This window comes from Anas acuta, chromosome 19, assembly GCF_963932015.1.
Source record: "Anas acuta chromosome 19, bAnaAcu1.1, whole genome shotgun sequence".
Taxonomy (NCBI): domain Eukaryota; kingdom Metazoa; phylum Chordata; class Aves; order Anseriformes; family Anatidae; genus Anas; species Anas acuta.
In genome coordinates this window covers 5,631,480-5,656,752 of record NC_088997.1, presented here as the reverse complement: position 1 = coordinate 5,656,752, position 25,273 = coordinate 5,631,480, and the positions used below count along the sequence as shown (strand labels likewise).

The 25,273-nt window shown below is 51.3% G+C and overlaps 2 protein-coding genes across 2 annotated transcripts; both read right to left on the bottom strand.

Moving 5' to 3' along the window:
- Positions 1-11: 11 nt before the first annotated feature.
- Positions 12-19,747, bottom strand: PRPF8 (pre-mRNA processing factor 8). Its single transcript, XM_068655655.1, has 43 exons — positions 19,629-19,747; positions 19,408-19,517; positions 19,159-19,327; positions 18,350-18,514; positions 18,031-18,249; positions 17,234-17,446; positions 16,834-16,959; positions 16,650-16,755; positions 15,777-15,967; positions 15,464-15,583; positions 15,204-15,393; positions 14,771-14,890; positions 14,314-14,448; positions 14,073-14,202; positions 13,487-13,683; positions 13,168-13,374; positions 12,915-13,078; positions 12,428-12,554; positions 12,112-12,304; positions 11,597-11,784; positions 11,144-11,382; positions 10,466-10,612; positions 10,000-10,210; positions 9,579-9,695; positions 9,245-9,492; positions 8,879-9,058; positions 8,247-8,382; positions 7,835-8,004; positions 7,404-7,533; positions 7,078-7,224; positions 6,696-6,856; positions 5,875-6,066; positions 5,051-5,288; positions 4,652-4,780; positions 3,947-4,060; positions 3,630-3,803; positions 3,185-3,378; positions 2,599-2,838; positions 2,374-2,515; positions 1,882-2,022; positions 1,410-1,549; positions 1,015-1,217; positions 12-324 (listed from the first exon to the last, which is right to left on the bottom strand). Exons 2-43 carry the CDS (start codon positions 19,505-19,507, stop codon positions 170-172), a joined length of 7,008 nt encoding a protein of 2,335 aa, XP_068511756.1. The 5' UTR covers positions 19,508-19,517; positions 19,629-19,747; the 3' UTR covers positions 12-169.
- A 1,127-nt stretch (positions 19,748-20,874) lies between these two features.
- On the bottom strand, positions 20,875-25,246 carry TLCD2 (TLC domain containing 2). Its single transcript, XM_068655670.1, has 4 exons — positions 24,930-25,246; positions 24,408-24,490; positions 23,674-23,756; positions 20,875-22,278 (listed from the first exon to the last, which is right to left on the bottom strand). Exons 1-4 carry the CDS (start codon positions 25,109-25,111, stop codon positions 21,901-21,903), a joined length of 726 nt encoding a protein of 241 aa, XP_068511771.1. The 5' UTR covers positions 25,112-25,246; the 3' UTR covers positions 20,875-21,900.
- Positions 25,247-25,273: the final 27 nt, after the last annotated feature.

The window sequence follows — 25,273 nt, the reverse complement described above, 5'->3', positions numbered from 1 at the left end:
ACCTTGGTTAAAAAAAAAAAAAAAAGTTTATTAAAGCCACTCTACAGACGGTACAACCACCGAGACAACGCGTGCGGGGTGAATGGGGGATAAGGGGGGTGTGAGGGTGGGAAAAGCAGGGGGAGGCTGTTGAATATCAACAGTACTAAGGGTGCTGGGGGGAGCAGGGCTAGGCGTAGAGGTCCTCCCGGTCGGCGGAGTAAACCTCCCCCTCCTGCAGCAGGGCGAAGTTGAGGAAGTGAGAGGGGCGATGGACTTCGTGGTAAAACTCCTTGGGGTTAGCGAGCTGCAGCTCGTACTTCATGTTGGGGTCGTGGCGAACACCTGGAAGAGAGAGTTGCAGCTGAGCCAGAGCTTCCACCTTCAGCTCCCTCCCGTCCCCATCTGAAAGCCCTCCCTGCCCTCCCCATCAATCAGGAGCTTAACGAAGCCCTCTGCCCTCCCAAGAGGATTCTTAAGTAGAGCGTGGAAGAAGTTTTAAACCCACAAGTCTCCACACTCTGTGTTGCATGGCTCCCTCCCCCAGAGGCTTACAATGCCCCCGCAGTGCTTTCCTCTAGAGTAAGCCAAGCATTTTGTCTGCCAGCCTCTTCATTTCCTGACCCCTTCTGTGGCTACGGTTCACCAAGCTCATGTCCTCCTACCAGGGCTCCCTGCTACCCTCCCCTACCGGGCACAGCTTCCCTCTCCCATCATCATCTCTTCTGCCTGACAGATATTAATTATTCAGTGGCAATCCACCAGACACTACAATCCGGAAACACAAAATGGTCTCACGTCTGATTTCTCCCCTGCATCGGAGTTTGCCCTCTTGCTGCCTCAAATCATTAAGAACTGACATCCCTGCACTGGTACCAAGGAAAGGTCAGACCACAATGCTGGTATCCCTGCCAGCTGCTCAGAGGAAGGTCAAGCTTCACAACACGTGAGGAATGCTTCGCCCAAGGAGCCATTTCCTTCTCCTCCCCAAGCTGTTTGCGTTGCAGCCCTTCCTGTCCCCTTCCCGGGGCTCACCCATGAAGTTGTAGTTCCAGGATCCTTGCGCTGGAACCATGAAGAAGCCGAGGAAGCGATCCGAGAGCAGCATCTGCACCCTCTCGTAGTGGGATGGCAGGTAGCCCTTGGGGTTGTTCCCTTTGTCCGTGTTCTGCCTGCCCCACTCATAGCCGCTTGGGGTCAGTTTGTAGGCTGTCAGGGTGCAGGAGCCCGGGGTAAAACTGAAAGGAGAGCAGAGAGATGATGCAAGTCAGATTAATCGGGGACAGAGGGAAACAAGAAATGAGCAAATGCTCCCCTTTCTGCCAAATTTTTAGTTTGAGACTTCAACGTGTTCCCAACAGCTGTGCCCTCAGCAGCCTGGCTTCTCCCCGCCTTGGCAGAGGGGACACAGAAGCCCTGCTGCCTCCCACCTGCAGGTGATGATGATGGTCTTCTCCCCATCCCAGGAGGGGTTGTCAGCCATGACCTTGGCATGGGTGGTGACATCCTGTGGTGACAGCTGCGGGGACTCATTGGGCTGGGTGTGAATCCACCCCAGAGGTTCCATTTCCTGATAAAAAGAAAGTGAAAATCGGTTACTTTACAAAAAGAAACTGAAAGCCAAGAGAGAAGCAAAAGCTGTTTAAAAACAAGACAGCTTCAAGCACGGTACAAGGTACACGGGGACTACAGGCTTCTCCCTTCCACCTGATCCCAGACCAGGCAGACTTCAGGCTGAGCCACTGAAACCCCACGTCCACAACAGAACAAGGGCACCCTGCAGAGGTAACTGAGGTGAGCGCATCGGGGCTGAGCGTGGCAGCAAGATTCTTCCATCGCCTTAGGTCTCTGTTAAGGAGAGGGTGATCTTCTTCCACCCTCCCTGGGAGCAGCTCAGCTCACCTTGAGGTACTCGTGCTGCGGCAGCTGCCCCGGGAGATGCACGGTCTGGTGTGTTCCCCACTGGGGCACCATCACGATGCACCGAATCTCTTTCACTTGAGGGTTGTCAGGAGGGCTCACTCCGTACAGGTAACCGGCAATCTAGGAACACAAAAAAACACTTTATGAGCCCAGAAGGGAACTTCCTATAACCACGTAAGGGTCTGTGGGCCTGTTCTTAGGTCCTGTGGCAGGTATCTCTTGTTCAGCAGATCCTCACTAGTAGAGAAGATCAGTTTTGTTCTGTGCTGAGTTTCCTCCCAAGTCTGGCCAAAGGGAGCCTTCAGGACTTGACTAGAACTCAAGTTTTCTCAGCCAATATCAACGGTGTCTACCTCCAGCCTAGAGACAGCAACAAGCTCCCAAGCCCTCCCCCCAGGAGCTGACTGCCCAGGATTGGTGTGTGACCCAGCAGCACGGAGAACCACCACAACAGACTTGTTGCACACTCACCTGGGCCCGCAGATCTGAGATGCAGATGAATTTCTTCAACACGTTCTTGGGAAGAATGTACGTGTAGCCTGTTTCCTTTATATCATCTGATGAAACGTAGATGTGGTTTGTTCTCAGGTGGAGGTTGGCAGCTGAAATTGCTCTGTGAAGAGGAGACGACTATTACAGGGTGCACAGGTCCTTCCTGAGCATTCTGACCTTTTCCACTGCTGCCTGCCTCCCTACCTGACTCGCCACTCAGTCTTGGAGGAGAAAGTCTGGGTTTCGTAGTTGCTGGTTGTGGAGGTGATGATTTCGTCCCCATGTTTGTTAACGGTGCGGGTCTGCGTGGCTGTCAGTTGCGACTGCTCTTTGGTTTGCTTCTCAATTTCTGCAATCTGCTGTCTCTGCTGAGAGGGGGCAGAGATCTCCATGCCCAGGATAATGTCTCGGATCTCAGATTGTGTCAGGGATGCAACATTCACACTGGAAGATAAAATTCACTCAAGTCAGGCACTTCAAAAATACCGGACCCTTCTCACGAGGGCACAAGCTTGGAACACAGTCAGGGCACTGCAAAAAATGAAACCAAAACATTTTAGACAAGAGGAAGGACCAAATCACACAATGCACAGATCAGAAATCACAGATCAAGTATTTTTATCCGCCTTTCCAGAAAGCAATTAATATAACTAATTTCCCTACAACTCTGACAGTTCATTGCCAAAAGCCTTTCAAAGTCTTCTATCTGCACAAGGAGTGCTCAGGCCACACGGTATTTAGAGCAGGAAGGAAAGGCTGACAGGATTACTGCAGCAGGACAGTGGCTTACTTGTTCTTCTTGCCATAGTCAGCAAGGATCAGATCTTTCAGCTGCACCTCCACCTTGATCCATTCCTCGTCTGTCAGGGTTGGCCAGATGTGGTGAGGCTCTGTTATGGTTGTCTTGTCTGGTTTCAGAATCACTTTGGCTCGATCATTATTCACATGTAGTGCCCGGAGAATCAGAATCAGGCGGGAGAATGCCTTAGAGAAGAAAAAAAAATGCAGCTACTTAGAAAATGCGTGTTTTTTTTTTTCTTCTCCCTTTCACACCACTCCTCTCTTTGGGCACACCAACAATACATGAGAAGCGCCAGTGGAATCAATCTGAAGAAAAATCCTCGCAGACCAAGAGCAAGTGCTCTTGAGTAAAGAATAGGGAAGGACTTCTGAAACCTTGGCTTTTGGTTTGTGTATCGGTGGCAAAGCAAAATACAGACTACGCATGTCCTCACCGTGTAGGAAGAGATTGTTTTCAGCCAGTCATCATAGAGATTGAAGAGAACCATCTGGGGTTCAGTAGCTTTCAGGATGAGATCACCAAACTTCTCCACTTTCAGACAGGCCTGGAAAGGCAGCTGCAACTCTGAGCCTTTGATCACAATATTGGGGAAATCCAGCAAGTGCACCTGGAGTTTATTGAGAAGAGGAATTAACTCACAACTGTTGCAGAACATTGGTCCAGATTAAGACTTTCACAGGAACACAGAACAGTTCTGCAACCTCACAATGATTTTACAATGTCCCTAAACAACAGTGTGCACATTGTTACCTCAAGTGGGTCCAACATGCCCTTTCGAGTCACTATGATCTGTTTAGGCTGCTCCTCCACGGGAAGCGATCGAATCAAGGCAGCCACTTCTTCTGCAGTCTTCCACTTGGCCAGCTATAAAAAGACAGCAGGGTTAGAAGAATATCTCCCTGCTCACAGCAAAGTCTCCATAATTCTGAGAATGAGAGAGGCTCAAACCAAATCCTAAAAATACATCAGAAATGTATGGCTTGTTTCAGATCAGTGACAAGGCCGAGCATTTCCCTCTCACCGGTCACAGAGGGCAGTTCCCATTCCTGGAGCTCAGTTACTCCTGACTGGCTGAGAAAAATCAGCTGATTACACCACCTCCCTGGCTTCAACACCTCAGTGTCTTTTCGCTGCACTGGATGTTCGTCCAAGAGCAATGTGATTTGCTGTAACAGTCAGCACAGCGCTGTTTCTCAAGTCCTGCTTGTCGACATAGGCTCTGTACACCCCAGAGCCTCAAAAACCTTGCAACATCAACGCCTGCATTCTTACTTCTTTATCCCATGCAAACGTTTGCCAGAGCACAGGTTACACACTGACAGTTGGAGCTCCAAACCTGTTGGGAGGCAGGATGCTAAACACCCTCACGATGCCTTCTACTCAACTGTGTATTCCAAGAAACCAGAGCCCAGCCCTGCCTCACTGCCCAAAGAACAAAAAGCAGGCAGGCCCCACCTGTCCCAGACGCTTCTGTCCTGCCCACACAGATGTATGGATGATCTTCAGGAAGAGCTGTCCAGTCCTGGGATTGAAGATGAAAATGGCTCCGTTGATAGGTTTTGTGGTCAAATTCCCTTCAAAAGTCTGAGGAAGCAAGTGAAAGTTGAGTGAGACGAATGCAGCTTATCCACACACTTGCACAATAACTGACTTGCCACATGCTTTGAGCAAGAACTGTACTGGAAACTGTACTGGAAACTGAAACTGGAAAGAGCTGCTCTGTGCACATTGCAGAAAAAAAGTAGGCCCATGCCGATTCCTAGTTTTCCACCATGCATGCCTCCACAATCATACCCAGCAAAGGACATTTACAGTCCTTGTTCCTTCCCCCCAAAGGTGCACCCCTGGCCTCACCTTGTGAATGGTCACTCTGTACACGTTGGTGTCATCCACAAACCAGATGATCTGGTTGGAGAAGAGCTCTCCATAGTTCTGAGAGGAAAGGTACGGTTCTGTGGGCTCAGATGAGTACAGCTGCAACCCCTTGCGGATTCGTTCTCTCAACACATACAGCGCAGGATTTGCCTTCATAATTTTGGCCATAGCCTGCTGGATCAGAGGTTTGCTCCCAGGGAACCAGTTCCCATATGCACTGAAGAAGAAAACAGACAGAAACAGTTGTTGCTATCAGCTCCAAGATGAAGCAACAACAGCTATGCACAAGTCCTGCCATGCAGCAGCCAGGCTCCCTTCTGCGGGCTGATAACTAACTTCTGTGATGTTCTTGGAGCTGTTCACCTATAGCTCTTTTCCCTATGCTTCCTCTCAGTGAGAAGCCAGAGCACACACGTGTTGTGATCTCAGAAAGGTTTCATCTTCTCTAATCAGCCCACTGGAGAAGTCTGCTTTAAACGACATAGCCCTAGTTCCCCCCCAGTGAAGAACAGTTGCCCCTTTTCGCAGACAGCTTTTAAACAAGGCCTGTCCCTGACCTCCAGGAGCAGTCTGGCAGAGAACCCCTAAGAAAACAACCGATTAGTGAACTGAGAGGACGGAACCATTGTTACAGCAGACATCAGTGACAGAGCTGCCTAGAAGCCTCAGCCCATTCAGTGCCTACCTCCAGCTTCTGCCTTCCTCCCTCACACACTTGCCTGGACTGCAGCCCAATTCAGAGACGCAGTAAGACATCCAGGAACTACCAATTACAGTTAAAATACAGACGGTGCAGATCTTACCTGTGCAAGTTATAGGCCAGATCGATGGCAATGAGCACACCGGTGGGAGATGGATAGATACTCATGTTGTCTGTAGTGTAGTCCAGGAACTTGGCTCTTGCGTAGCGCTCAATATCATGGGAATCGTAATCTCCCCAGCGCAGCTGGATATCAATCCAGTACTTCTGAGTGGTGGTGCTGTCCATCACATCTCTAAGGAGAAAGCAAGCCAGAATAACTTATCTGGCACAAAACTCCCAGGCAATTGCTGCTTATCTCTTTGGCAGAGAGTAACTGCTACCAAATCTGATTACTGAAGCCGGCTGCTGTCTGCATACGTTCCTGAAAAGAAAGTTTCCACTGCTCTCTTCACACACCATCTGAATGCAGAAGCTGTTAATAATGCTACTCATGGCTACTCATCTACTGCACAATGAGCAGCATCTATCCCAGGGAATGTCTGCTGAGGATTTAATTAAGTGAACACAGCACAGGTGCAGGCAAGTGTCCAGTTTACTCCACACCGTGGGCCCAGGACGGCACAGCTCCCCGGAGTTTCCTGAAGAACTACTCAGAGCTCCTGAGGTTGGGCTCATGGTAAAGGGCAAACGGAAGAGGGAAGAGCAGCAGAGATGCTCTTCATGTTTTCCAGAAGGCGGTGCTAGAGGTGCACCAACCATCTACCCAAACTAGTCCTGCTCTTTGCCAGGGGTTATCGTGTTCTCCTGGGTCCCCAAAGAAAACCAAAGGTGCCCAAGAGAGAGAGCCTCCAGCTCAGGATGACAGCCTCAGCAGCTCCTTCTCCGCAGCTAGATCAAGGACAGAGAAAGGGAAGCACTTACTTGGAATCTGCAAGCAACGACGGACGTGACACATTCCACTTATAGGAAGCAAAGAGAAGGATATCTGCACATGAGGAATTCATCTTGTACGACTTCCTGGGATGGATTGTCTCTTTCTGCACTGTCTCAATCTCCAGAGCATCCAGCTCTTGATCAAACACCTGGGGAAAAGGCAGTCAAAGGTGAGTTGTGTTCAAGCAGTCTAGCTAAAAGAGTCTATCCTCAACAAAGACCTGGCAGATGCCCAGGAAAATCCAGTTTCCTCCCCTTCCCTATCGAATTGCAGGAGGAGTAGCCTTGCTACTGTTGTGAGCAGGAGGCTGTTGGTACACAAGGAACGTCTGCAATGCACAGAAACAAACCTAGTTCACATACTGCTCACCTGACACAAATCCATTACAATGCTCTCATGGATCTTTTGCCACAAGTGAGCTCGGAAAATCTGAATGAGAGAAATCTTCAGCGTGGGGATCTTGCCATGCATAAAGATACCTGTCAAATCCAGCTGCACCTGAAACCCAACATACACCTGCAAAGGAAAAACAGCTGTGAGAACAGGCAACAGCACAACTGGCCAAGTTTAGAAAACAGAACTGCTCCTGTTGAGGAGGCTTACATCTACAGTTCATCTGCAAGAGGAGTTCTGAAGGATTTGTTAACTGCTCTCAACTCAGCAGAAGTTTCTACAGGCAAGCTCCAGATACTTACGTTGGCTCTGTTAATGGTAGGAGACCACCACAGAGTGAATCTTCTGTTTGGAATCTGATTCAAACCAGATCTCTGGGCATTTGTCAGCTTCTTCCACTTCATGGACTCCTCAAAGCCACTGGCCTTCTCCCTAGAAATGACAATCAATCACGTCATCACAGCTGACTGCCACGCACCACATATAATAGAGGCATGGAACAAGCACACCAGGAGTGAGAAAAACTGCTTCAGGGAAATAAATTTCCATGAATTCACATGTGAAAATTCAGTCAGAGCACAATTCCGGGTACCCTCACAACTGAGCTATACAATGCACTTCTGGAAAACAACACACTCAAAGCAGAATCAGTACAGCTTGAACCATGAACTCCTCCCGGGTGCATCACTAAGCTCCAGTTTGCACGACAAGGCCAGATGAAGGTTTCTCTTACCAGAACAGACCCTCCCACGTGGGGAAGTAAGTGCCCTTGAAGAGAGTGTGCTCCAGGATGCCCTCCACTCCGCCAAGGGCCTGGATCATATCCGTGCGGTAGTTGTTCAGGTTCCAGAGCTTCCCGTCGTGACGCTGATGTGTCCACCAGAACGGATTCTGTTTCAGGACCTGCGAAAAACAGCCCACAAGTGAGCAGCTTTGCATTCAGATCTCTTAACTGTGCTGCGTTAATTTTAGCTGGCATCATCATCTTGGTTCCTAACAAGTGAAAAACCTCACATACTACGTCCTGGAAGACACAGCTCATCTGCAACGTGAGTTCTGTCAGTGCTACTGGGCAATGCAGGCTGGGCAAAATCTAAGATGAAGCCTGAACTTCACAATCAGCCAGAGAAAGTCCCTGTCAATACCTGATACTGTTTGAAGTCAGTCCTGACTCTCCATCCTTTATCATACGCTAGGGTGTGCCGGTCCTTCTGGAAAAGCGTGTTTATACGAGGAATCCCCCTGTCCCATGAGTCCTCCAGATCTTCCAGTGTCAGACGCCTGAAGAAAAGACAGCCCCCACACTTTGTTACATCTCCATTTTATGACAACGCATTAATGAATATTTCAGTTGATGAGATCACAGAAATGATACAGACCTCAGGGCTCTGGCAGGAGGTTCTAAAATGCCAAGCACTCAGAGGCTCAAAGCGTCCACAGCTTTCACTGTGAACAGGCTGATATCAAACAGCCAAAAGGAAAAGCTTGCCCTTGTAAGTGAGCAGAACTAGCTGCTCAAACGGGTCTGATGTCAGCTTTTCCTGGCACCATCTGGCGTATCATTTATCTTAAACTGTGCCATGGGTGTGCTATCTGTTTGCAGAGCCCATGCCTCCTCCAGAGGTAAGACTGCAGCTCTGCAGGCAGCCCGTAACGTATATCACAGACCCAGCAAGGTCTGCAGAACCCTGAGACAGCAGCAGACCTCACAACACTGCCTGCCCCCGCCTAGCTGAGACGTGATTGCACATGGAAACATGTTCATGGAAACGTGTACCTGTTCTGGGCTATAGCCTCCTGTCGCTTGAGGGCATATTCTGCCCATACTCTCTGAGAGTCGATGAATTCACTCTCCCATGGCTGGATGTAACGATACAAATTTGGGATGAGCTGGTCCTCCTCATGACTCATTCCTGAGCGGAAGTGAGTAATGCCAACGTCTGTCTGCTTGGACCACCTGGAGCGAAGAGGCAGAAGAGTGAGGTGGGAGCAATGGGACATCGCAGGTCACATTGCCATGACCTACTGTAAAGACAACCTCTCTCTTTACCAAGTCACGCTTTAGCATTCTGATATTTTTATGGCAAAGAATTATTTATCAGAACACGCAAACCTTGTGGGCGTTTAGGGCAGCACAACTCACCTCAGGTCAGACTGTGGGATGAGAACGTGGCCCATGGAGAGCATGCCCAGCCCTCCCAGCTCTTTAGGGGTATAAAAGACCACAGGTGGAAAGCGGCTAGGCATCTTGGAATTCAGCCCAATTTTGATTCGAGTCTGGATTTTGTTCTCACACTTCACCAGCAAATCAAGCAGCTCCTGAGTATTCACAACAGCTTCCCGGAAATATGTCATCAGGCCAATGAGAGCTGTGTTCCACTTGTTCACAATCTAGGAAGGAAAACAAGGGCTCGGTTCTCAGCCTGTTCCCCAAGCACCTGCAGAAAGCTCTCTCACACACCTTTCTCCCACCTTACCTTAGTGAAGGTTGTAGAGCCAGAGGCCATGAGGATTTGCCTCACTCTGTTGTGAAACCTCTGCATGGACTCATCATCCACACGCAGGAAGCACTGGGCTGTGCGCTCCTTGGTGACCTGCAAGAGCACAGGGCTATCAGTTCCTTCCTGGGAGCCCTCCGTCCAAGACAAGGTAAGCAATAAAGTGAGCTCTTGCCATCAGGGATTCATCAAACATGGAAGGCAACAGGCTGAACAGCACCTCTACAGTTTTGGATCCCCCCCTCACCCCCAACCAAGGATTCCCCATCCCTCACTGAGTTCCTTTTAGCTGGTCCCAGGAACACAGCTGGTAAATGCACACCCCCAAGCAGATGTAAGCCCTGCTCTGATGCCAGGAGTCCCAGCAGGGTCTCCTCTCCCAGCCTAACTCTTACCCTACCTCATTCTGCAGGTTCCAGACACCATCCTTGTGGGTGAACTCCTCGTAGCTGGTGCGACATTTGGGCAAAATACGGCACTCAAAACCACACATGTTAAACAACAAATTGGGGTTGTCCTTGCTGTAAACGGAGACGAAGCTGTTCTCCCATTGTACTGTGGTGACTGATCGAGGCAGGCGGTTCTTGATATCCCAGAAAACAGCACGACCCCTGAAAAACAAGGCACGCACAGTGAGGCCAGGCTGTCTGTTACCACGGTGAAATACAAACTGGGCAAGCTTTCAGGGCTTTCTTAGCACCACAGTCTCTCACATCCATCATCCACTGTCAGAATTATGGCACAAACCTCCTCATTTCATCTCTTTTTCTTTCCTGAGCACCTGTCTGCCAGGCTTCAACACTTATTTATCACAAGTAATTTTCCCACCACCCTGCTCCTTGTTTTTTCCAGCTTGCAGCACTTACAGGTTGACATCATGTTTCATGAGGCGCATCCGAGCATCCCGGGGCCAGCACTTCTTGTTGTTGTAGCCTACGATGTTCTCGTTGTTGGGATCTGGATGCTCTGTCAGGTAGCGCTGAATCAAGTCTCTTGCCTCATCTGCTGTAAACCTGGAAACACGCGGAAGAGAAGCTGGAGTTATATGACCATCTTGTCAGACCACCACTCTGCCCACAAAGATTAGGACCTGCTCAGGGATAAGTTGATTGCTGTAGCACGTCTGAAACTAACTATCCAATTCCTCCATCTTCCCACTGAAAGGGACTTCAGTTTCATTAGCACAGACCAACCCTTGACTGGGTTATCTTTCCATGAACACACATAAAACGTTACATCCACTTGCTAGGAAGCCCCAAGAGGCTTATTTAGCTGTGGAAAATCAATTTGACTTTTGATGTTGCTTTTCTACTGATTCAGCAAAGCTCTCCTCTTAATATGGTGAACTGGGAAAGCAAGAGGAGGCATTTGGACACCCAATTGTTGCGGAACATCTGTTAGTTGAAGTATTCCCAATATTTCTTAGCAGAGTGGAAAAAAAATCCTGGAATAGAAGCATACTAATTCCTACTTTCACAACATCCACTGCAAGATGCCAGAACAAAAGTTAAGCAGAAGAAAGCAGGGCCCTGTGGAGCTCTCACCTGAAGAAGATGTGAATGCGGTCAATGTATCTGCAGAAAAGGCGGATGGGATGGGCCACCTCAGTGGCAATGTCTTGGAAGCTGAGGAAGTCATTTGGCATCTGGGGAGGCCCAGCCATTTCGCTGGCACGGTGCAGGCCCAGCACCAGCAGGTCCATCACAAGCCCGTAATACTGGACAATGAAGGAAGCAAACTGCAGCCCACGAATAATCCCATAGGAGTTGGTGTGATTCATGTCCTGAGTAAAAGAAGGAAAAGAATGAGAACCTGACTGGCACAATACACCAAAAACCTTCATGTGAGCAGCTGCTTTTCAGCAGGACCCACTAGGGTTTCCTTACTCCCTATTCACTTCCTTCTTTGCCAAGCCTTGTGTCCCCCCTCCTACCCATGGGTCTCAAATTTCTGAATTTTACAGTCCACACCCCCCCTTTTCTGACAGTAATCATCACCTTGTAGTTGATGACCACGTTGTTTTTGGCTGTCATGTAGTCAGCGATGTTGTGATCAACAATGAGACGCAACAGCCTGTTGAGCAACGTCAGGTCAATCTTTTCATACATCTTCTCAAATCGAGATTCCAGCATGACGTTGCATTCACCTTCACTTGTTTCCCAAACATCCTGCAGGTTATTAATGCCTGAGGAGACAAACAAGCACGTCACGTTAGCTGACAAGGCAATTCTCAGAGTGCAGAAGCACCATTCTGGGCATGGAAAGTCAGCGTGCTTCCTGTAACACCTGATTTTCAGCCTCTGTTCCCTTCAGTCCATCCAGAAATTGAAACAGAAATACACACTCAACCACAAATACTATAGTTAACCTACAAAATACAGCTTTTGAGCCTAATAACTAACTGTACTATTGTCTGAAAGTTGCAAATATGAAAACTCAGCAAGGGGATTCTTAAGCAGCAAGCTCACATTAACAGAACTCATTTTATCAGGGAATACAAGCTCTCACTAACCTTGGCACCACTTGTACACTAACAGCGGAGGAGGTTCGGTGTCAGCAGGTTTGATCCAAGGAGGGAAGAGTCTTCGCTTATCAGCCTCGTACCACAAATACTGATCCAGATAAGCATCTGTGATTTTCTCCAAGGGCTCAACGTCATAAACAGGAACCAAGTGGCTGTAGAGATCCATGAACTCAATACCCACCTAAAAAAGAGAAGGTAAAGCTGAAGCCTGCATTTACAGAAAACATCTGTCAAGTCTCTTGATAGTCTTGGTAGCACACAGCATAAGTTTTTAGTGTTCTCTGGCTTTGACCAGGACGCTCACCTCCTTGAAGGCTCTCTGAGTTAAAAGGTGTCGCTTGATTCTGGACAGAGCTTCATGAGGATTATCGTAAGCCTGTTCAATCAAGCCCAGCTCCTCTCTCTGCGACTGATTCAGGCGAGATTTCACACTGAAAGTGAGAAAGAACAGCTCACACACCCAAGCATGAACAAAACTAATGGCTGCTGCATTAAATCAGACAGCGTCAGCCAAGTGGGTCAAGACAAGGTCTGTAATTCTTCGCAATCCACATTCCCCAGTTGCCCAACAGCCCCCAGAAACATGGCACTGTTTTTCCCCAAGTGGCAGAGTCCATGAAGAACCCCCGGGCAGCCTTGGCAGCACCACAACCTACTGCCTTTACCTGGCCATCAGGGTCAGTTTTACAGCATACTCAATTCCAGGAATAATGGACAACAAAACTTTCAGAAGCCCCTCCCAGTGCAGTTGTCTGACCCTTGGCAGAACTCAGTCACTTCCCAACGCTTACCTGTAAGCTTCCTTCAGCCTCTCCAGAGCTAATATGAGCAACTTGGTGTCATGCTTGTAGGACAGAGGTGGGAATGGAATGGGTGAGAACCTCCTGCTTTCCAGCCAGTGCACTGTGGTTGTGTACACAGCAACAGCCTCTTCTGCCGTGATGTAAGGCCCATCCTGCACAACCACAACAACATGATTAGTCAGTGAAAGCCTGCTTATAAAAACAGCACAAATTTAGGCAACCTCAGGCAGGACCAAAGTACCTTCAAGTAATTATGCTGTCGTTCCTGCTCAGCTTTTAAGTAGAGTCTGGTCAGCCGGCCCAGATTCTTCTTACAGACAGTCTTGTCCACAGTGGCACCGCGACGGATACGCTCTCTATTGTAGTGAGCTGTATTTGTCCACCAGTCAGCTTTTGCCTTCACGTACCTCAGGATCATGTTCTCAATAGGAGTGGGCAGCCCAGGAACCTGGGGAGGGACAGTAATATGAGGGAAACAGGAATGGGAACCTTCACGAGAGCAGTTCACCCTAAGAGATGTTATAACTGAACTGAAAAGAAAGGCCAAGCGAGGGACTTACCTTCCAGGGGATGTTGGCCTTCCAGCACCGCCAAGCCTCGCTCAGATGCTGCAGGATGGTTCTGGCTTTGTTCTGTTTGATCCCTTCTGGCATCATGTCCAGAATGTCATGCATAACGGCTGCCCTCAGCTCCAGGTCAAAGTGAGACTCCACACGCTGCTTTGTGACAGTCTTTGCTACACCCTTTGAGTGACGGCCTGCAGGAAACAAGGTACTTCAGCAGTTCTGACATTGGAAGAGGGCAGTGCCCCTCTCCTTTGTATTAAAGGAGTACCCTGCAAAGAGGTGCAGGGTATCTGAAGAAGTTTAACTGCCACAACATTACTGATGACTTTGGAATAATTGATCAGGGTGCTACAGACCCCAGAGCACTATGGATCAGAGAATCCCACTTCCATTTATAATCTACTGTGGGGGCATTGGTCTTGTAAGAGCTCTAAACAGGTCAATAGCTGCTGGGGCTGACAAGAAACATGGACACAGATCACCACTTGAAACAGAAACCTTGAGTTTAAGCTAGCAAGTAAACAGCATTAATCTTTAGCAGACAATCCTCCCATGTCCGAGATTTACACAGTGTGCTGACCTTCAAACTGCCTGGCTAGCAGATTCCCCAGCCAGCGTTCCAGCAGTGGCGTGATGCCCCTCATGAAGAACAGCCACACTCTCCAGCCTGGAGCCCAGAAGCCACAGCCAGGACCTTTGCCCACAGGCCCCTGGAAGAAGAGAGGCACGGTAACAGGAGGTCATTTACGGACACTCCAGGATCCATCCCCTCTCGGTCAGTTTACTTGGGGTCACCACCTCATCGGAGAAGTGAAACTTACTGTGTTAAACCTGTAGTAGATGAGATGTTTCAGGTCCTTGCACATGCGAATCTGCCTCATCAGTTTGTATTTGTATCTGTACATTCCTGTCAGCTGACCTACATGGGCAAAGATGTACTGCAAGCCATCTGCCAACTGAAACACAAGGAGCACGGTCAGAGATAATCACAGCAGACACTGCCTCAAGAAGCCACGCTTATTTTACAGCTGTGAGGGGAGTGTATTGGGCTGTGCAAAGCTCCTACCAGTCACTCATACAATCATCAACTCTTATGAACTAGAATAACAGCAGAATTTCACTCAATGCCAAATGCTTTCTTTGCTTCCCTCTTTTTTGTAACACTGCAACAGTCATTTTGTGCATCCTATATAAGCCCATCCAGATATTCCATTCCTTCTCTCAACTCCCCCTTTCCACCTTTAAAAGGAAACAAGGAAAATAAAGAATCAAGCCTACCTGAAATGCATCCACGTTTCCCAGTCTGTATTGGACGTGGCTGTCCACCACCAATTTAGTCAGGCGCAGGACCTCTCGGCACAGATGGAAAGCGTTACCGAAACGGGATTTCTTCCTTTCCTGGAAGAGAAAAGGCAAAGATTCAGGACTTCATAGAACCACAGAATCTTAGAATATGCAGAGTTGGAAGGGACCAACGAGGATCACTGAATCCAACTCCAGGCTTCACACAGGACCACCTAAAAAATCAGACCATGTCTGAGAGCATTGTTCAAGTGCTTCTTAACTCCAGCTAAGAGTCGAACAGCTCCAGTTTGGTCAGTCTGTACAGCAACTGACCAACTGAGTCACTGTGTTCACTATTACCACACCAACTACTTAAAAACCTTCAGGTATACTTTACTCTTGAGTAGAATAGCACATGGGCCGATACCTTGGTGGTGAGGGTCTTCACTGGCTTCAGATTGAAGTTGTAATCTAAGTGAAGGTAGTTCAGGTTCTTTCTGTGGATCAGCAGGTTCAGCATGTTGTAGCCCTGGCGACACACCTGCAGGCCTACTTCCACCCAGTCCAGCTTCGTTGACTGGAAAAACTTTGTAGCCTTGAAAGAGCGGAACAGGTACCTGGAGAAAGAAGAGACTAACATCAGCTGCATCCCCTACAGCAGCTCCTCCTGAACAGGCCCTCGCTTACCTCTTCTTCTGAGCCTTGGGGGGCCTGTGCTTGAGCGCGTTCAGAACGTAGTATTTCAGAAGCTTCTGATAGGAGACTCGCACTTTCACTGGCTGGCCTGCTGGGCAGTGCTCACGATACCTAGGGATAAAATATATTTCAAATTTCCAGGTAACTCACATTCCTTATAAAATGGCAAGTCTTCAGAAAGCCTTCTGAAATCTCCAGAAGCCAGCCACTCGCCCACCGCACTATCTCTTTATTTTATTTGTATTGTAACGTAATAATAATGTCACAAACACTAGAACACCCTTCTCCCCTGGGAAGAACTCACCAGTTTTTGACCAGTGGGATGTCAAGAGCTCTCCGAGTCCTCCCAGACCTCAAGTTGAAGGGCCGTGGGGCCCAGAGCAGGGCAATGCCGTTGGCTGTGTTGTCTGTGTAGAGTGGAGTGTCCTTCAGGAAAGGTTCCACGAACTCTGGTAACTCAAACTCTTCATCATCATCAGGCAGTGGTTCCTGACTCTGAAATACAGAAAACACGCAACACGTTGTGGATGGGGCATCCACAACTCCTCTGGGCAACATGTTCCGTGCCTCACCACCCTCTGAGTGAAACCTCCTAACCTCTAATCTCCCCTCTTTTAATTCAAAACCATCTGCCCTTGTCCTATCAATACCTGATTGAGCAAAAAGTCGCTCTCCATCTTTTTCTAAGCCCCCTTTAAGTACTGAAAAGCCACAATGAGGTCACCCTGCAGCCTTCTTTTCTTTAGGCTGAACAGCGCCAGCTCTCTCAGCCTTCCTTCACAGGAGAGGTGCTCTAGCCCCCTGATCATCTTCATGACCCTAAATGCTGGCTACTGGACCCTGAGCTAGGTGTTACAGAGGTTAATTAGGGAGATGTCAGCTCTATGAATGCTCTGAGAGCAACCAAAAAGATAAATAGCCTATGAGACAATACTAAAGCAACACTGTTATTTAGGCATTAAACTTTATCCTAGAGACTGAAGAAAACATCTTTGTGCAACTACAAAAAAGACAAACGGTAACTACATTTTTGTTTTTGTGAAAGAAAGGCTTATGTTTTCTCCTGAAATATGTATGCATCTGCGCCATTATCAGAAACAAGGTTATAAAAAGATGCTAAAGCCCAAACACCTCCACACATGCAGTTTATCAGAGGCTCTCCTGAACACTGACTCACCTTAACGGAATGTCTGTGTGAAATGGGGTTGATCAGGGGGTCAAAGTAAAAAGCTGGGAGATCGGGATCTTCAGTTTTAATGAAAACAACGTTGGGAGTATGATACCTGCAGTACACAACAAATTATTAGAGCATCCCCATGGCTTCCTTCTCCTCTCCCTGCTCTCGAGACTGCTGCACTTACCAGGTCAGGTGGACGTGGTGGGGCAGGTTATTATACAGGTACGGGAAAGCAATTTTATACTCCGTCCTGATGGGCTGCCTGATGATAATTTTGTTGATGTCATTAAATTCATTCCAGTCTTCATCCCTCAAATGAGAAGAAAAGAAATTGTCATACCAGCACTCAAGAAGACAGAAACACAAATATTTTTGACCAAAGATGCAGTATCTGTGCCTTTCCTTTAGCCTCTTCATCCTATGAATCACTCAGTGTCTAAAGCAACAGGTGCATCACACACAATGATAAACTTGAGCAAAGACCCAGAATTATCTCACCCAAGGCAAGGCACATGATAAGAGATTAGCCCTCATGACCCTTTCCCGGGTAATTACTTATCTTTCCTCCAAAATCAAACACTTACTGAAGATTGATATCTCTAACGAGAGGCTCGAACTTGGGCCCTCCAGGAATAGCCATGTTCAGTGCCTTGGAGGTGAAGAATGCTTTCAGGTCAAACAAATAGAAGTAGTTGTCATCCACCAGGTCGGTGAGCAGCTGATTTGCCAGCCGGTACAGCGTGGACATCATGGGCAGGGTGAACTGCCACCGCTGGTACGTGGAACCATTGACATACCTGCAGGGAAACAGAATGGGACGCTCACTGTACAGCCAGAAGACAACTGGTCCCTAACCAAAGGACCACAAACAACCCAACACCTTTCCCTGACTGCCATTTGCAGAAAATATTAAGGACAGCAAACTCCTGCCCCCTCCTAGACAGAAAGAGACGCTGCAGGATTGCTGAGAACTTTTATGGATTATAACTGTCCAGTTCCTTGCCTCAAACTGAGGTACCAACATCTGAAGTCACATACAGGAGCCTCTCATAAGTGCACTCTTAGTAACCACCGACTCAAATCCCAACTAGACAATCCAGGTTTCCATCTCAGGCACAGCAAGACACAGAGTTTTAGCAATTACCCATGAAGAGACAGAAAGGCTTTGTTTGCCCTCCCTAGATGCTGAAGACCGAGGGATGGCTTTACAGTGGTCAGATTCCCCCTCCTATCCTTGAGGAACGTTTTTCTCCCCATGCCAACATCACACGTAGCCCAGTGTTGCACAAGCAAAGGTTTTATACCACTACATACAGGTAATTTCTGTAGTGAATAACGTTTGTTTCCCACTCCCAAACCCTCACTGAGTTGTGCTGCGTACTTCCTGTTATCTTTCAGTGGCTGGTGGTCGTAGAACCAGTCTAGCACAGGGGCATCTTCCTCTGGATCCAGCTCAAGCTGAATTGCTTCCAGGGGCTCCACATCCAGGATGTTATCGGCATAATCCAGAGGTGGCTCTTCGTCATCAAACGGGGGGAACCTCATCCTCTTGAAGTGACGCCTATCCCTCTTCTCTCGCCTCATCATAATCCACATCGACCTGGCAGAAACCAGAGGCCATCAGGCACCGCTTTTATTGTGGTATCGGCGTGGGACTTTGCTCACAAGATCCCACCTGGGTTAAGGAAGGCAGCACTTACCCCCACTGCGCAATGTACACCGGCTCTATGACCCAGGGAATCTCATTCACAAAAGAGATGGCTCCGGTGATATGGTACAAGACTGGAACGTCTCTGATTTGCTCCCACGGCATGGGCATGTTCTCCAGGAGCTTCAGAACAGCATGAGGCATGTACTTCAGAGCACTGCAATCAGAAATCAAGGAGTATCACAGTTAGAAGAGATCTCAAGAAAACAGGCATTTGTCTGCTGGAAGCCCTCTCACGTGTACATCCGCCAGCCCTGAAAACTGCTCAGCTAACCTGGTCCTAAAGGCCTCCAGTAACAACACCGCAAACTTCCCTTTCTGTTCTTGCACTTCATTGATCTCATTACCAGAAAGTTTTCTACTGGTTGGTTTCACAGAGATCATTACATGTTAAAAACATCCCATCAAAAATACTTTTCAAAGGAGCTTTTACAGGTAACCCAAAGTTAGCACGACAGCTCGCAATCTGCACGACAAGGCCTTCTGAAACCAAACTGAGAAGCACTCATGATGTATATTAATCATCCAAAACCATATTGACTACCTGATGCTCCCCCCCAAGCCCCTTTCAGGATTCAGCACGGCGTTTTTTCTCAAAAACTCAAAGCAACAAATCCTTTGCTGATCCTCTTCCTCACTGCCATCCTAGTACAACTGCCTGGCCTGCCTTCCTCATGCTGCCACACTGCTTTCTGTGCCCAGCTGACACTGAGCGAAGGAGAGCGGACCCTCCCTTCAGCGAGCACCCTCAGCACGGCAGCAGCTCCCAGCGCATCCCCCGGGAGCGGGGCTGTCCCGTACCCCAGGTAGACGCGCTTGTCGTGGCGGAACTTCCTGTTGGTCATGTCGCCGTGGTCGCGGATGATTTTGCGGACGTGCTCGGGGGGCATGTCCTCCTTCTGCGCGTCCACGAAGCCGAATTTCCTCTTCTCGGCGTAGCGCTTGGCCTGCAGCTGCTGCCATTTGCGGGCTGCGGGGGGACAGAAACCAAAACACGGCGTCAGGCCGGGCTGGGACCCGCTCGGCAGGCCTCGGCCGGCCCTCACCCACCTTTCTCCTGCAGCTTCTCCTCAGACATGTAGTCGGGCAGCGGCGCCAGCGGGCTGGGCACCGGGGCGCACGCCCCGCGGTACGGGAACACGGCGGCCATGGCGACGGACCTGCAGGGAGACGCACCACGGGCTCACGGCGGGGTCCCGGCCCCTTCACGGGCCCTCTCCGGGCCCTCCCGGTCCCCTCCGGTCCCCCCCCGGTCCCCGGTCCCCCCTCACCGCTGCCCCGCGCTCCCCCCCCGCAATGGCGGCGCTGCCCCCACCGCCGCCGCGCTTCCGAGGCCCGGATGTGGGCGGGGCGCGCGGCCTTGTGGTCTGTCCAATCGGCGCCCGCAACGCCTGACGGACAGCGCTCCCAGCCAGTCAGAGCGCGGGGAAAGGTGGGGAGGCGGGGCAAAGAGAGGGAAAGGGAAAAGAACGGTGCTCGCGGTGCGCTTCCCGTGGGGGGGAAGGTCCCGCCTCCTGCTGGGTTTGATTGGTGGAGAGGAGAGCGGTGACAGCTCGGGGCGGGCTCTGATTGGACCATCACGGGCGCGATGCGGCCTGCAGCCCCTGGCCCTGGGCTTGGGGCCGTGAGGCAACCTCAGAGCGGGCCGTAAAACCCCCAAACCCAAACACCCCCTGCCAGCACTGCCACCACTGCAGCGTGTCCCCAAGCACCACCAGCCTGCCCCTAACAGGGATAAAACACGTCCCCAAGCACCACACCTACACAGCCCCTAAACACCCCCAGGGGCTGTGGTGGCTCCACCACCTCCCTGGGCAACCCGTCCCAGTGCCTGGCTGCTCTTCCTGACAGAAATGTCTCCTCATTGCCAACCTGAAACTTTCTGTGTGCGTTTCTGTGCCCGTTATTTTCCTCCTCAAAACTAGTGCTGCCTGCTCCTAGCAGTGCGTGGCCCCTTGCTTCAGCCCGTCCCTCAAACCAGATTTAGAAATAACATTCCACCTCAAGATTTTGAGGTAAAAGGTTATTTGCCACGCATACAGCACAACAGATCCAGTGCATTTCAAACAAATACACATAACCCTGACTGGGATAATCCCACTCTGGTATGTGGTGCTGGGCTGTTGGAAAGAGTTCAGTGTGTGAGAATAAGTGGGGGAAAAGGAAAAGTGTGTGTGTGTGTGTGTTAAAACTTCTAGTTCCTTGTTCCAGGAAAGCTTGAGGTACATGCAGCGCAAATTGCAAGGCTCCTTCTTGCTTTGCTGCAACCAGTATCAGGAACGAGAGCAGCAAAGCCGTGAGATCCATGCCCTGTGTGCGAGTGCCCTGCAGCCTGCCCTATTTCTCAGCAGGCACTTTCCTCACCCTGTGGGTTGCGAATGCCTGCAACCCTTCCCAGGTGCCAGCCTGCAGAAAGCGCACCCTTCCCTTGCCTCGGGGAGCTTTCGCAGGAACAGGAGAAACCTTAATTTTCCTCCACAGAAAGGAGAGGGAACAAAAATCCCTGGAGAGGTGGTCTGGGCCAGTGTATGGTATATATTTTTACTCTGGAGCAAGGAGATACAGGAGAGGAATTCAGTGCTGAGCAATGACACCCCTGGAGCAGGCTGGAATGCAGAGCCCCGTTTTCCCTGCTAAGCCTCTTCCCCTTGAGCTGTTTCATTTGCAGCCGTTTATTAAAAAACTTGTGTTAATAAGAGCTCGTGCTGCTGGGTAAAGACCATTACACTGCGCTCTGCAGCAGGACTTTTCATTCCTAATAGATGCCAAATCTGGCCCATCTGAAAAAGCCCCATTATGTGGGAAGTGACCGTCACATAGCATCCTGGCACACAGCTCGTGCTCTCCCACACACATTTATGGGGAATTACAAGGTCTGGGAACAAAACAACACTGGAAAAGTTCCAGTTGTCAGGAGAAGTCAGCAGCCTGTCCCCGAGCACAGTTCTGCTGCTCCACTTCTCCCACCCCAGAACCTGCAGCAGGCAGCATCTGACATGGACAGCCTAAGCCTCTCCCTCCATTACCCACCTGGGACAATCTCCTTGGGGAGGACTCATGAGGGCAGGATTTGGCTTTTACTGGCCCTGGCCTCGAGGCTGAAGCCTTGGTGCTCCCATGGGAAGTGCCAGAGACAGCAGAGGGCTGAGTGCAGTGTGCCTCGGGGTGTTGGGATGCTGCAGGTGCAGCTCCAAAAGGGTTATAAACCCATAAACATGGTGGTGTTTGTATGTCCAGAAGAGCAGCAGGGAAATGGTGCTCCCTGCTCCCTTCTCATTTCAGCAGTGCTTTGTGGAGCTGTGAGAGCCCTTGGGGCTTCTCTGTGCAGCTCGGGTCATCCAACCACATCATCCGAAGTGCCCCAGTGCCTGGTCTGTGAGCACCTTCTCTGTCCAGTGTCCGCAGCCACAAGCCCAGAAGCTCTGTCCGTGCAGCCCCTCCAAGCAAGACACTGAAATAGCCATGCTCACACTCCACAGCTCTCCGCTGTCCTCATCCACGGGCTCACAGCTGCTCATCCCCCAGGGCCTGCAGGGAAGGGAGCTATTTCTCCTTCTCCCGCCGCACATCCCGGCTGGACTTGAAGAAGTCACTACGCAGCAGGCGGTAGAAGAGGATGATGTTCATGGGCATCATGATTGCCATGCCCACCATGCCCACAGTGTGGGCTGCCAGGGGCACTTGCTGCCGGTTGAGGAGCAGCCAGCGCGTCATCCAGGCCAGCGTGGTGATGCGAAACACCACGTAGGTGCCCAGGTTGACGATGCTGGTGAGGCGGTAGCAGGTGGTGTGCACCAGGTCGGCCATCAGCAGGATCTGCCGCAGGTGGAGGAAGATGGAGTTGATCTCCACCAGCAAGGCCACGAAGGCGAAGCCCATGTACTGATGGAGCAGCACCGCGATACCGAAGCAGACAATCACCTGGGAGGAGAAAGGAGAGAGAGGCTGAGCCCGGGTGCTGGTTGCTCTCAGCTGCTGCAAGCCAGAGCCCTTCATGCTTGGGCACGGTGTGAAGCAGAGCTGGAAACAGTTGTCACGCCAGAGCCAAACCGCTGGTCATCGCTTCACTCATCTCTGCAGCGCTGCAGGTACGAGATAAGGTCTCTCCATCACTGCGTGAAACCTGAGTGTGTGTTTGTTTAATTTTTTTTTTTTTTTTTTTTTTTTTTTTCCCCAGAAAAAGAAGAAGGAAACAATTGTATAAACCCCGGGATAGAGAGGAAGCTGAACAGGCAGACCTAACCCTGCTTTTGTGGCCTGGGGGGCGCAGCTGGTGATGGCCTAGCAAGGTGGTTCTGCACACAGCGAACAACACTGGCAGGGAGGGAGATGCCTAGCCCAGGGCTACGGCTGCTGCTGGCTCAGGGATTCTCCCCAGGACAGGCAAACGGCAGGAATTAAGTAGCTTTGGTACATGAGAGCCCCGTGGCCACCTCTCAGGGAGCTCTGGGATGCCCCGGAGGACAGGGCTGTGGGGGCTAAGCAGGTACAATCCTGCCCCGCACCCTCCCTGCCTGCCCGTGCCCTACCATGCTCAGACCTTCCTGCAGTTTATACCCTTTAATGCTGTTATTTGTATTGGCTCTCTAATAAGATTATCTGCTTGCTAAATCACTGTCTTGGCCTGAATTAGCTCTATTGTGCAGATGACCTTTTGACTCGTGAACGGTGGCCAGCAGAGCTGCAGGGCTGAAAATCGCCTTCCCCAGCATGGTCCCACCGCCACCCCTCCTGTCCCCCATGTCTTGCAGAGCCCCGTGCCTCCCCTGGAGCCTGCTGGAAAATAGGCTCGGCTGCTCAGCTACACGGTGCCATCCCCCTGCCCTGCAGCGTGTGCAGTGCTCGGGCACCCAGACAGCAGAGGCAAGTAAGGAGAAACCCATACTAGGTGCAGAGAGGAGCAGGGGGAGGCAGAGAGCACTGATACGAGGGCATCACGGCTGCCTGCAGCCACCCAAGCCCCATGGCCGCAGCGTTGAGCTGAATGAAAGCACCCCGGGGAGCAGCCAGGAGTAGAAGGTGGAAGGAGGAGATATTTGGGGTGCACAGCCCTTCCTGTGGCTGCTCAGCTGGCTGAGAGCTGGCAGGAGCTGAGGTGCTCGCTGGTGCCAATGGGGACACCTGGGTCATGCCTGTCTGTGCCAGAGGCATGGATCAGCCCCCCCAGAACATTAAAGGTAAGGCTGTGGGTCCCACTTGGGTCCCACAAGCGCTGGGGTCTGTCCCCACCTCGCCATCTCCCTCGTGATGAGCGGGGCACTCCTCAGACCCGCTGCCACCCAGCGCTGCGCCCCGGGGAGCAGCCGGCGGACTCACCACGGAGTGATGGAAGAGCAGCTCCCAGGACTGGTGAAATTTCTGATTGCACAGCATGTCCACGAAGTCTTCCAAGAAATACCCTGGGGACAGAGAGGCTGTAAGCAAGGAAAGGGGGGGGAAATATGCAGGGACCACCCAGGAGGCTCAGTACCTGACTGGCCACGAGGGCAGCACTCGACCCCTGTTTCCACCCCAGGATCGGATCCCACCCCACATCCTTGCAGCCCCTAGCAGCTACAGGATTTGCTGCCACCAAAGCAACCCCGCGGTGGTGCTTTAGGTAGTTAAATCTCCTTGCTGAGCTGTGGCAATGCCAGGCAGACTGTCAGCACTGACCACATAACTAGTGACAGATCAGCAAGGTGACAAGGAAGGGGACAGGCTTCAGGCAGCCGCAGGACTCAAAACTTCTGGCCTCCGTGCTAGATAGTTTAGCACCAGGCTTTAGGGGGATCTGCGCTGACCCCATATTTGGGCACTTTTAGGATTCTCCAAGCCCTGGCTGTCCAACGAGGACGGTGGCGGGCAGCCTGGTGCCCAGTACCTCCCGGCTGCGGGTGCCGTGGGACAGAAAGGAGCCACTGTCCTTGCCAAGAATAAGACGATTGTCTGGGGTGCCTGAGACGTCGCTGCCCAGGACGTGGCACCGTCAGGCACCGACGGGCCCCTGGGGACCCCTGGGGACCCCCGGGGACAAAGCAGGGGGCAGCCCACTCCCCCCCCGGCCTCACCTACGGACACGGCCACCAAGCTGCGCGCCCCGGGCGGCTGCGTGCCCACCATGTCCTCGTGCAGCCCTGGGTAGAGGTAGAACCTGCGGGGAGAGGGGCTGAGAGTGCTGGGCAGTGCCTCTGCCCCCCTGCTTCCCTTCCAGCATCCCGGGTGCCCACCTGGTGCTGCTCACCCCCCCGGCACCCTCCTGTCCCCCTTGTCCTCCTCATAGCCACGCTGTCCTCCCGCTCCCCCCCTCCCCAGAGCCTCCCTGTCCCCTGCTACCCCAAAATCCCCTTGTACCCCTCCATCCCTCAGCACCCCACATGCTCCACTCCCCCCAACCCCCCCAGCATCCCATCCACCCCCTCCCCAACCCCCCCAGCATCCCCTAACACCCCAATCCCCCCCTTCCACATACCCAAACCCCCTCGGCGCTTCCCTCCTTACACTTCAGCCCCAAGTTCCCAGCGGGATCCCCAGACAGCCCGGTTGTCCCGTGTCCCCCCAAACCCTCTGGGTGCCCCCACAGAGCCGCTCACCCCAGCAGCGCCCCGCTGCTGCTGAGCACGCTGTGTGCCAACGAGGTCCAGATGTTTCGCCACTTCCAGCGGTTGCGCTGAGCCGAAGGAGGCGGCGGCACCAAGCGCTCCAAGCCCCGGTTCAACAAGCGGAAAGCGGCGAAAGAACCGGCCATCAGCAGCAACCCCGCACCGACAGCCATGGGCAACCCTCAGCACCCCATGGGGCACCCACGGGAGCTCCACCACCGCTCCGCCTAACCCCAACCAGCACCGCCCCGGGCACCGGCACCGCCCCGGCAGCACCGGGAACCGCCTCGCCCCGTGGCCCCGTTGTTTTGGGGCCAGCTCTGGGCATCGCCATT

Excerpts from the sequence above, each read along its gene's own strand:
- TLCD2 (XM_068655670.1), bottom strand. The coding sequence starts at position 25,111 with ATGGCTGTCGGTGCGGGGTTGCTGCTGATGGCCGGTTCTTTCGCCGCT. Across the intron at positions 24,491-24,929 it reads AGCAGCGGGGCGCTGCTGGG|GTTCTACCTCTACCCAGGGC; the intron begins GTGAGCGGCTCT and ends CTCTCCCCGCAG. Across the intron at positions 22,279-23,673 it reads TGCTCTTCCATCACTCCGTG|GTGATTGTCTGCTTCGGTAT; the intron begins GTGAGTCCGCCG and ends TTCTCCTCCCAG.
- PRPF8 (XM_068655655.1), bottom strand. The coding sequence starts at position 19,507 with ATGGCCGCCGTGTTCCCGTACCGCGGGGCGTGCGCCCCGGTGCCCAGC. Across the intron at positions 14,449-14,770 it reads GAAACGTGGATGCATTTCAG|TTGGCAGATGGCTTGCAGTA; the intron begins GTAGGCTTGATT and ends CTTGTGTTTCAG. Across the intron at positions 2,023-2,373 it reads TCTCAGATCTGCGGGCCCAG|ATTGCCGGTTACCTGTACGG; the intron begins GTGAGTGTGCAA and ends TTGTGTTCCTAG.